Source organism: Macrotis lagotis, chromosome 2 (assembly GCF_037893015.1).
Source record: "Macrotis lagotis isolate mMagLag1 chromosome 2, bilby.v1.9.chrom.fasta, whole genome shotgun sequence".
Taxonomy (NCBI): domain Eukaryota; kingdom Metazoa; phylum Chordata; class Mammalia; order Peramelemorphia; family Peramelidae; genus Macrotis; species Macrotis lagotis.
The window spans coordinates 224,198,482-224,210,769 of record NC_133659.1 but is presented as its reverse complement, the minus strand read 5'-3'; the positions used below and the strand labels follow the sequence as shown (position 1 = coordinate 224,210,769).

Here is a 12,288-nt window from a genome sequence, read left to right as displayed (position 1 = left end):
AAGTATCCATCTGTTCCTCGATTCTATCTAACGTGAAATTCTAAATTACTGGTTTTTTGTGTGCTATTTTTACCATTCTGATCAGGATCAAGTAAACTCTGAACGTTGTCTTGATTTTCATTCATCTGATTTTTGGGGAATTTGAGCATCTTTTCATGCATTTAATCAGAAATTTTGACTGAGCATTCACCTGTCTTAACTGCAGTCTCTGTCCTAGAGAGCACAGTGGATAGAATGTGGAATTCAGAGTCAGGAAACCTTAATTCAAATCTTGCCTTAGAGATTTCATTCCTGAGCAAGTTGCTTAACCTTTCTCAGCTTCAGTTATCTCATCTGGAAAATAGGGATAATGACAACATTATATATGGTTGTTAAAGGGATCAAATGAGTTTTATATATATATATATATATATATATATATATATATATATATATATATATATATATATAAATTTTTTTCAAGGCAATGGGGTTAAATGGCTTGCCCAAGGCCACACAGCTAGGTAATTATTATTAAGTGTCTGAGGCTGGATTTGAACTCAGGTACTCTGGATTCCAGGGCCAGTTCTATATCCACTGTGCCACCTAGCTGCCCCAAAATGAGTGATATATTAATGCATTTTGCAAACCTTAAAACATTATATAAATATGATTTATTATTATTGATATCTCTTTCCACAGATAAGTGCTAACCTGTGTATGAATATTGTAAAGGCTGGAGAGAAAAAAGATAGTTTCTATCTTTGGGAAGCATATTAATATTTAAGGAGTAATCTAATATTCAGTGGTGACCTAATAATCATAATAACTAAGTGACTTGCTCAGGGTTCCATATCTTTTGAGTTTCTTAGTGTTGGGAATAAATAAAACTTTGAATTTGTGCTAAGCCTGACAAGAGACCTTCAGACATAGAAATATAGCCTTGAGAATACCTCCCTAGTCCTTCGACCTTGCTTGGCTGTAAATAGACATGAGAAGACACAACTCTATCTTCAGAGCCTCATGAATAGCCCTTTATCCTGGGAATAGTTTACTCCCTCTGGTCTGTAGAAACTCCCATAGATCATACTTGGACAGTTAGATCATCCCCTTATCCCTTTCCCTTGGGAACTTAGCAGATCTAGACATCTGGGACTGGGGCTATAGGGTGGGAGTGTGTCTGAATCTCTTATTTAAACTGACCTTGCTCTCTCTAAGGTAGTTACCTGTATTAATTGTCTCCTACTATTCCTAACCAAATTCATAAAAGCCTTGACTTAAAAGGGATCCTTTGTTCTTGTGTGTGTTCTCTCACCAATCCAACACCAAACCAGGGTACCAGAAACACTTGACTGAGGGGCTTTAGCCCTTTTGGGGGGTTCCTCTGATTAAACAGGCATACTCAGGTTACCTGAGACTCTTGACTGGGGGCCACTTTGAGGTGTTCCTTAGGTAAATGGCTACACCCAAGGTACCTGAACCCCCTGAGTGAGGGGTCTTTATTCTTTTACAGGGTCCCTCTGGTAAACTACCATATAAAGGCAAATTTAAACTCAGTCTTTTCTAGACCCCAGGCCCAGCCTCTATCTCTTGTGCTACCTCCTACCTAAACATAGCCCTGGAAAATAGGAGTCTTTGATTTTTTTCCTAGTTGTGTGTACCACTAATTTAATGTGAAGATTTGGGTACAGTCCTATTTTTCTCTGTACCTCTATCTCTCAAGCTAAAAAATGAGAATGATTGATTCCCGTTCAATTATTGCAGAGTACATTAAATAAATTTGGGAAAGGTGAAGTAAAATGAACAGATGTTAATTGCTCACATCATTTGATTTGGAGATTTCACTTTCTCTTAGCAGTCAGAAGCCTATGGGACGTTTCCAACAAATAGATGAGTAGCTGTTCTTAGAAGCAATAACATTTATTGATAATGATGTTTTTGTAGAGCATTCATCTTCAACCAGATTAACTTTTAAAATATTGTTCATTTCCCAACATCATGATAAAGCAGGAAAGGAGCCAAGTTTATTCTCTTCATTTTATAGAGGGGGAAATTGAGAGAGTCAAGTGACTTATCAAGCTTTGATAATAGATATTTATATAGTGTTTAGCAGTCATGATCTCATTTGATCTTTACCACACCTTCTGAGATCATTATGATAGGTAACATTATTCCTCTTTGATACCTGAGGAAACTGAAGCACACTCTGTCAATCACTAGGTCACATCACTAAGAAAAGAATTTGAATCCAAGTTTTCCTATACTTGCATGCAGTATTTTTTTTCCTTGATACTTTTTAGAAGGAGTTATCTAGCTCCCTGCCTTACTTTATGAATGAATTAACTACATTCCCCAACCACTGGACTTCATCTCTTCCTTAGGTTCCTGTTCTTTCTAATCTTGTGTCTGCTGACCTGAAAGGATTCCAACATTTCTCCACCCTTGAAGAAGCAGGTTGGTTCTAGCTGCTATTCCTGTAGATGCTGAAACAGGATTATTCTCATCATTTTATCAACTGGAAAACTGGGGCCCTGTGTGAGAAGCAGGAAATGCAAAGTCTCTGGCTTGATGACCAGGAAACAACCGGAATAGGAAATAATAGCAGCTGTTTGGAGGGGCTTGGAGAACCTTAGGAAAGAGAAAGGAATAGCATGGACTTAATATTAGTTTGATAGAATAAAGTTTCCTCTCCCACTAAAGTCCTCTTCCAATGCCTCATTGTGGTATGGGAATGACTCTTGGTTCTTGAGCTATGCCAGCAAGATTAGTTGCTCTAATCCAAAGGATTCTACCAAGCTGAAGAGGCTTTGCATGCAGGCATTGAATGTCTGCTGTCCAGTAGCCAACCTAGCTGTTCTCAGAAAGGCTCATCCCCTTAGGTTGATCTTTTGGTCATGGCAACTCTTGAAAGCCTTCTACTAATATAATTGGGAGAATGGCTCAGAGGAGAGAACTTTCAAGGGTCAGTGGGGGTTCATGTATCAGTGAAGAGTTCACCAGGTTCTGCTTAGGAGGGTAAAAAAAATGTAAATTTTAATTTATAGGTTACTGAAATGAGTTAAAATGTAATTCACAGGAGGAAATAAGGTAAAGAAAATGAGTGTCAATAGACGCAGGGAAGTTAAGATGTATTGCATTTCAAGTTCTATGAATAGCAAAGATGAGGGGGAAGAGAGGGACTGGGCATAAAGAAGAGGCATATAGGGGCTAAGATCACCAAAGATCCAACTGAAGTTGGCATAAAAGAGGGGGTGAACAGAACCTCTAGAGGGAACCCAGCCTACCTTCTATGCAGGGAGGAGTCGGGGGAGGGGTCAAGGAGTCACCTGAATATGACTGGAGTCCACACCTGGCTGGAGGTGGGGTAGGGGAAAGGGCCAGAGGTTGCTTTCTGTTATCTTAGTAAATTTACATTTCAGAAGAGGGTTAGACTGAATAATGAGGAGGAAGCCAAAGACCCACAGAAAATGCCTTACAAGCACAGGTCATAGTTCCTCAATATTACAGAAGAAGCTAGACAAATATTTCTCTAATATTTCTCCTTCAACACTAAGAAGGGAGTTCTATGTTAGTGGAGGGAATAGCCACATTAAATAACAGGTTCTGGGAATAGTAAAGCCAAACTGAAAATTTTCAGTAGGAGGTTGGACTGGCTGACCTCCCAACTAACTCTTTTCCATTCTAATGTTTTAGAAGTTTGTGATTCAGTCCAACACCAAATCACCAATTGACTCCTCCACTTTCAATGCAGACAGAATAAATTAAAAGAGGTATAGATTATATTGGGGCAGATTGAAATTAGACAAAGGAATTACAGAAGCAGCAGAATAAATTTCCATGAGAGGACTTAAAATCACATGGTCCAAGATTTTTTAATGTAACATGTATATATATATGCCTTTGTAAGATATGTAAATCCAAATGAGATGTCTAATTGTAAAAACAAGTAGTTTGAAGGGAGGTATTAATAAATAACTTTATAATCTTGTCATCTACTCTCCAAGGGATACTGTGATTCCAGCTATACATTTGAGTGCTCAGCTTCCCTGAGAGAGGTATGATGAATTAGAATTATATCCATATGATCCCCTTCTTAAATATTAGGGAGAAGAGAGCCTCCTCCTTAAATATTGATGATCTAGGGGCATAATTGGTTCAGAACAAATTCAGAACAGTCCTTGGTTGCTATTCCTTAAAGAGGTAGAAGAGTAGCCCTTACTCACCAGTTCAACTTCTTCCCACTAATTTATGGTCAAGGAGGTCTAGTAATTTTTGTTCTGAACCAATCGTGTCCCTAGATCAGAAGAAGGGGATGTCTGACCTGTGGACCTTATGGCCAAAGAATTGATACTGCCATGGCAACTGTAAGTGGGATTTGAAATTCAATCTATCTAGGAGCTTTTTAGGGGTGAATTAATTAAATATTTGACCAAATATAGCAGGTGAATAATGTTAAATACTCAAGTGACCCTTTGCAGAAAAAAGCTTTCCTAGCCCTACTTGGATCTTGGAAGCCCTCAGTGTAAGGAAAAGGAATTTGAACTTTCAAAAATCACTTTCATTATAAGGACCTCAAGAGAGCCATTTTATGTAATTCTGTATCCTTTATCCTTCCCTTATTCCTTCCCAAATCCCTATAATCTGTTATCTTCCTTTCAGAGAAATACCTGAGTGAAGAAAGAAGTTTCTAGTTCTATAATGCCAATGAAGACACCAGCAGAGCCCTGGATTATCCTATGTGTGCCAACCAATTGGCCTTATTCTATGGCAAGAGATGTTGAAAAGGTCTTTCCATCAGATTATGCCATTGATCCTGTCACTGTGGACTTCTCTTTGATGTCAATCTTTTGGACTTGTGTACTCAAGGAAAACCCCAGCAGGTGACACTGGAGAAATGATGGAATTTGTCTCGAAATGGACTTGGTCCTTTAGGGAGAAATGGTTGGAGAATTTGGCTAGGCTGAGTGATAATTTCTAGCATTCTCAGAGAATTGCTCTTCTAATTGAAAATGGTTCCTGTTTTTCCTCTTACTTTCTTGCACCATTCTATCACTGGTCCATATTTAGACTTGTCTACTCTAACCAGTAAGAGAGTTTCCTAATCAAATTTCAAACAATACAAGGAAAAGTACCTGGAAAGAAAAACTTTTCCCTCAAAGTTGAATCCTACAGATACAAAAAAAAAGAACCCTTAACCTGGGGATTTGGTTGGGTTTTGGTCTTTGGAGAAGGGAAGGGGCATGGTGGTGAAGGCAGGAGGAGACTCAGGGATGGTTTCCTTGAGTATATTATTCTAGCATTAGAAGGAGGTCAAAAACTCTCCTTGAATTTTCCTGGTCATTGGATAATAGAATTGGAACTGGAAAGGACCTAAACAGTCTTCTGGTCCAACCCTCTCACTTTACATGTGAGGAAAGTGAAGACCAGAAAAGTTGGAATTAGAACCCAGCTCAATGGATAGAACACTTGTGTTTAGAATCAGAAAGACTCATCTTCCTGAGTTCAAATCTGACTTCAGACACTTATTAGCTATGTGACCTTGAGAAGGTCACTTAACTCTACCTCAGTTTTCTCATCTTTAAAATGACTGGAGAAGGAAAATGGCAAACCAGTCCAGTATCTTTGCCAAGAAACTACTAAATGGGGTCATGGAGTGTCAGACATGACTGAAGCAAAAATAGCAATGTCTTACTGAAAAAGCCAGTGTTCCTACAACTATGCCATGCAGGGCTTTTCTTTTTCTTTCCATTTACCTTCAGGTAGGGATGGACCTGACTCAGGCTAGTAGGTTACTAGTTTAAGTTCAGAAATTCATTGCATGGTTAACAAAAAGAGGTTTATTTAGTTCTAGCATAGGAAGAATATTCAGTAAGGATAATGTAGAACTTTGCCCTGGAAAATGTGAACTCCCTCCCCAGCTGGTCAGAGTGTGAAGTATGATGGACTTTAGACATCTGCCAACTCTGAAAGCCCAATCCCTCTTGGGTGAACTCTTTCAAGTGCTCTTTATGAATTTTTATGAGTCTTTAGAGGACCAGGAAACCACACAGATATAGCCAGAGGCTCTAAGGAAGCTGTTCAAGGGAGACACACCTTGAACTTTGCTCTAATCCAAGTCCTGGCTTGGTGACCCTTTATAGAAAAACTGGTTTAACCGTGTTGGGGAAAGAGGAACTCCTGTAGATACTGGTCCTTTGGACTGAAGCCCCTCCTCTCTAACATCCTCTTTATCCTCCCCCAGCCCCATTTCCCACTCCCAGGTTTGGGTATTCCATTCTCACTGGCAAATGTCTACTGTTGTTTCTTATCCTCCCATTCCCTCATCCTGTCATGCAGGAGGAATCTCTGTAGTAGAGAAATAGCAGATGACACAGTGAATAAGAGCACAGGACCATCTGTCAGGAAGAACTAGGTTCAAATCCAACCTTAGACACTAATTGTGACTCTAGGCATGTCACTTAACCTCTACCTCTGTTTTCTTATTTATAAAACAGGGATAATAATAGCTGTTTCTGCCTGTTGTGAAAAAAAAATTCTTTATAAATACTAGCTATTGTTATTCTTTGGTGCTTCGTTGAAAATTTTAATCAAGTCTTCTTTACTGTGATAAAAATGCTTAGATTGGGGAGGGCAAACCTAGATTTTTAATGCCTAGGAGAGCAATGGCCATTGTGGGGATCTAAAGTCACATTATGAACACAAAGAGGGGAAGGAAGTAGGTGGAGGGGCTGAACTCTCTTTTTCTGCCCAAGAAGGACAAATATACTTTATAACAAATTTTCCCCTCCCTACTCATACCATTGAATCAATGGGAAAAATGACTTTATTGGGTAAAGAAAGTGGGAGAACCACTCACCTTCTTTTAAGCCAGTTCCTTGCCTCACTTCCTCCTTTTTTCCTTTCTTCCCAATCTCTATAAGGCTTTGGGGATGGGGAGGGAGGAATGACTGGAATGGGAATCTACTGTCTCCCCCTGCTTATAAGTGCCTGCTTCAAGCCCCCTTGAAACAATAAAGATTTTTTTCTTTTTATTCTCCTTTGCTTTCTTGTTGTGTTGGGGGAGTGTAAGAGCAGGAATTCACAGAATTATGAAACTTATACTATGTTGCTTGGCCCCAGAAATGAAAGTGAAAGCAAGGCTGAAGGAAAATTCATGCCATTAAAGGCTATCCTTTAGTAAGAAAGGGAGGATGCTTCTTCCACAGGTTACTAACTGATCCAATAAGAAGGAATTAAAACCCAGGTTGATTCATTTCTTCCCAAACAGGTCTCTGCTGTAGCTTTTGGATATATGGGGATCACACAGCTAAACCCATGGAACTTATTGATTCTTCTCCCTTCTCTTCCCTGCCCAACTCTGTTTCAATAGTTATGAATAATAATATATAATTAATTTGATAATAAAAACCACAAAATGTTAAGAGTTAGAGAATTCAGGAATCACTGAACAGATGAGGAAGCTGAGACCCAGAATTTCCCACTGAATGATTGTACAGGTTTAATAAGAAGCTACCAGGATGGGAATTCAGCATTTCTAATGCCTGATGTTCCTTCTGAACCTTTTACCTCCATCTCCATCTCAACCTAATTTCTTGTATCATCTTCCCCTATTTCCAGAGATAGGCATAATGAGATAGTGAAAGAGCACAGAACCTCAGGGTGGAAAGGAATCTCACAGGTTATCTGATCTAACCTGTACCTGATGAAGAATCCCTCCTGGGACATACTGACAAGAAGCCACTCAGTCTCTGTGAACATTCCTCCAAAGGCAGCTCAGGATACTTTGGGGACAGTGCTAATTGTGAAGAAGTTATTCAAGCATCAAACCTAAATATACCTCTTTGTAATTCCTGCCCATTGCTCTTAGTTCTGCCCCTCTGTAACCAAGCAAGAAAACCTAATTGCTTCTTCCATATGACAACCTTTCAAATATTGGAAACTTACTATCCCCTTTCTCATCCCCCCAAGTCCTTTCTTCTCCAAGATAAATGTTTCTACTTCCTTCCAAACAAATCCACATTCAATGTGATCTTGAGGTCTTGAGGCCTTTCACCATTCTGTACACTGACTTCTAGGCACAGGCCTGACTTTCCTAAAATGTGACTTTCAGGAATAAACATAATACTCTAGATATGGTCTTACCAGGGCAGAGCACAGAAGGATATTTCCCTAGACCTAAATATATCTTTTTAGTAGATGGTGGTGGGTTGTTGTTCCAGGTATGAGTTTATTAAAAACTTTTTTAAAAGTTTCTGAAAAATAATTTTGCATGTCTACCATTGTCACTCTTCCCCTTATATCTTAAATGTTAGTTTCAGTGACTGAAACTGATGACAGGAAATTGGGGTTATCATCCCAAAGATCAGGACTCTTTAAGTGAAGAACTCCTGATTCTGACACAAAAACTTAGACTTTAATTCCACAAGCTTGAAAAGCTGACAGCAAACTGTTCACAGATTTAATTCATTTGGAGAGACAGCAAGTTACTTGAAGACAGGCTGAATAATAAAAGTTCAGACAACAATGCCTAAGGAAAAAGGAGAATAAAAGGAAAGCAGCCCTAGAAAATGATTAGGCTTAGACCTGAGTGAGTCTGGCATGGGGGGGACTGTGGACTAACCTTTTATAGAGTCTTGTCCAGGTAAGGGAAGAGTCAGGGAAAAAGGGATCAAAAAGTGACCCCTTTCTATGTGACTAGGGTCATGTACCCACTTTGGAAGAGAGAGGCAGGAAGCAGGAGGAAAGGGTAGAGGGATTGGCTGAGGTTGCTCTTATTGAAGTACAATATTAATTGTGTAATCCCTGTATAAAAGGGGTCCTTGACACCTTTCTAGGCTCTGAGAAACTCAGAAATATGAACTTGGCTAGGTGCCTTTGGGTCTGAGAATAATCTGACAGGACCCAAATGCTTGACTCCGGGATCATGAGATATACCATAAATTTGTCTGAAACTCACAAAATGCTCTTGTTAACCTAATCATTTTGCTGTATCTGTAAAATTTCTGCTTTCTCCCAAGACTGCTTCCCCTTCCCCCCAGGTGCAGCTGGAACCATAAAATAGTAAATTCCACTCACCTTGAACCTGTGGGAAGCCCGTGAATATGTGACTCCCTCTGTCTGGAGAAACATGTTAAGACATAAAGCAAGATCTATACTAGGCCATATGTTTGCATATATTTGCAATAGTCTGATAAGGAAATATATCTAACTGCTATCTCTGCTTCTGTATCCTGCTTGCTCATAATACACCCCCCCCCCCAAATACTATTAGAAGCCTTGTTCTCTGGACACTCGGGACTATGCAATTTGAGGGGAAAATGTAACTCCCCATAGTCAGGTAATAAATCTCCAAAACTTAATAAATTTTAGTCTCCATTGCTCTTTGAGTTCAACATTATCTTGGTGAAGTTACCTTTAACAAAGGAGAGTTACATTGAACAAGGGAGAGAATTTACATATGAGAGGGATTTATGCGGACCAATCTGGGTCAGAGGCTCTATTGCCCAAATGGAAAAGGAATCAGAAACCCTCAGAAATTATCAGACAGGTGCAAATAATCATTTCTTAATATTAAAAATGCTAAACAAAGATTTCTGCTTTTACAAAACAAACTCTAATGTAACAATAAGAATTTCTTCTTAACTTCACAGCAAAAAATAACAAGAAAGTCCCTTACTTAATGCTATGTTATGGCATTTTTAATGGACGGAAAGATAGTAGTTATGTCACTGATTATAAAATCTTTATCCACATTAAAAAAAAGGAAGAACCCCTCTCCAAATATTTGTGAAGAACAATAAAGCAAAGCAATAAAAGAAAGTATGAGGGGCGGCTAGGTGGCGTGGAGGATAAAACACCAGCCTTGGAGTCAGGAGTACCTGGGTTCAAATCTAGTCTCAGACAATAATTACCTAGCTGTGTGGCCTTGGGATAGCCACTTTAACCCCATTTGCCTTGCAAAAAAAAAAAAAAAAAACCTAAAAAAAAAAGAAAAAGTATGCCTGTATTGTTTATTTTTGTAACTTCACCTATTATCTGATCTAGAATACAAGCTCCTTTGTAACCACACCCATTACCCACTTAATTCAAATTCTGGCAATGGCAGCATTGACATCTTTGGAAACCACATCACCATGGTAGAGCAGGCAGCAAGCTATGTATTTACCATGGCAAGGGTCATATTTTACAATCTGGTTGTATAGACTCAAAGCAAGTATTGTGATCTCTGCTATAGTCTTTTGCTTATGGCAAGCTTTCCCAGCAGAGATGACTGGAATATAGCAGAGGGAAATGGATACAGGAATAGGGCACCAGGTTGGTCTGGTGAGCTGCCAGATCAGCATTCAGGGTATCATTAAATTGGAGAGAGGCTGTGATAGAGGACACAAATTGGTTAATAAGGCAATTCAGATTAGACTAGGTTGGGCATTCTGTATCAATTCTATGACACAACATAGATGGTCTCATTGTCTACCATGACACAATCATAGTGCTCTAGAGTGTTATCGGTGGTTAGAATGAAACTGAAAGGCACAACTACAGCTGTAGAGACCTGAGGGGCTAGTAAATGGAGAACTCCAACTTGGACTTCTTGCCATGAGCAATGGACAGTAGCTCCATCAGTGGAAAGGTGAAACCAGAACCAGTCCCACTAGCAAAGCTGGAAACCCAAGAAGCCTTCAAGACTTGCACACTGATCAGCAGCCTTCCGAATTCTGTCCAGAACCAAGTCAAATATTTCTTTCCCAATAGTATGGTGTTCTTGGGCATAGTTTTGGCAGCATTTTCCTTGCCAGTTATCAGCTGTTCAGGGTGGAGGAGTTGGCAGGAGGTTCCAGGTCAAATTTCATTAATAACAGTTGATTCCAGATCTACAAAAACAGCACGGGAACATGTTTGCCAGTCCCAGTTTCACTGAAGGTCTTGAAGGAATCATCTCCTCCTCCAATGGTCTTGCCACTTGGCATCTGCCCACCAGGCTGGATATCATGTTTTAGGCAGTACAACTCCCAGGGGGCATAGCCAATCTAGACACCTGCCTGCGTGGATAGAGATGCACTCACACATGATAAAGATGTGTAGGTAGTCCATTGGCCTAAGAAGAAATGGAAAAGAAGTCAGCACAAGTTTCTCACTGATCAACCATTAGGAGGTCTCCAGGAGAAAACGTTAACAAAAAACTAATTCAATGTTAAAAAAAAAAGCATAGGGGCAGCTAGGTGGCACAGTGGATAGAGCACCAGCCCTGGGATCAAGAGTACCTGAGTTCAAGTCCAGCCTCAGACATTTAATAATTACCTAGCTGTGTGGCCTTGGGCAAGCCACTTAACCCCATTTGCCTTGCCAAAAGAAAAAAAAACTTAAAAAAAAAAGCATAAATATAATTAGTCATACTGAAGTAGAGGAAATATTCTGATTTCCATCCCATAGATATCTAGCACTTCAACTCCTACTGAAATGTAAACGTCTTAAACTGTTTTAGCTTTTCTATAAACTCACCCACAGTAAAATGGATGAATTAAATATTTTAACTTCTTTACCAAACTCAACTGAAGGCTAATCGCACCATAAGAGGGGCTCTGAGATGGTAGAAATTACCTTAACATCTTTCTCCTATCATGTCCATATGCTCTGATCCCCTATATGAACCAGGTCTTTGTCCCTGATGTGTGCTCAGTTTTAAACATAACCTTGAAACTGTCCCAAATTCCTTTATGCTACTCTTTCCTTATGATGCTTAGCCCTTGATGACTAATGGTTGATATTATCAGCCCAGCAACTGTCCTTACACTGTTGTCCCTCATGGAAGCTGCTGATGTTGACTGTCTTTATGATGTTTCTGTTAACCCCTTTAGGGGATCATTTATTCTATCTCCTCTTTAACATCAGCTAACCACAATAAAATGGAAATAAACCTTTATGCCCTTAAATACTTTTGGGTCAAAGCTGGTCTTTTCATGAAATTCTCATACATTCAAACCTGAAACTAGACCACCCCAATGGGAAAGGGGTAATAGTGGGAGGAACAAATTAATTTTTACAAAAAAATAAATAAAACTTTTTTAAAAGGATATTTGTGCTATGGTTTATTGCTGTATGAAATGTTCTTGCTCTAAATTAAAACTCAGGAACATAACCACATGAAGTGGAATGGTGAAAACATTGCATCTTCTTAATACTAAAAAAAATGATTTTAATGTACTGTCTTTAAAACAAACTGCTATTAGGAAGATTGGAAAGTATTTATTGAAAAAAATAGAGGTTTTCTTGTCAATTGGGTAATGGATAAACAAGTTATGGTGTATGGTT

General features: G+C 39.1%; 1 protein-coding gene across 10 annotated transcripts in view; it reads left to right on the top strand.

Moving 5' to 3' along the window:
* The window catches only part of SLC26A11 (solute carrier family 26 member 11), a 57,307-nt gene extending 47,985 nt beyond the window's left edge, over positions 1-9,322 (top strand). For all 10 annotated transcript variants that reach the window (XM_074224974.1, XM_074224979.1, XM_074224973.1 and 7 more), the window contains 2 exons: positions 2,361-2,433; positions 4,639-9,322. In XM_074224974.1, the coding sequence (XP_074081075.1) occupies positions 2,361-2,433; positions 4,639-4,670 (105 nt within the window). In that variant the 3' untranslated portion in view covers positions 4,671-9,322. The remainder of the gene's footprint in view (positions 1-2,360; positions 2,434-4,638) is intronic.
* Positions 9,323-12,288: the final 2,966 nt, after the last annotated feature.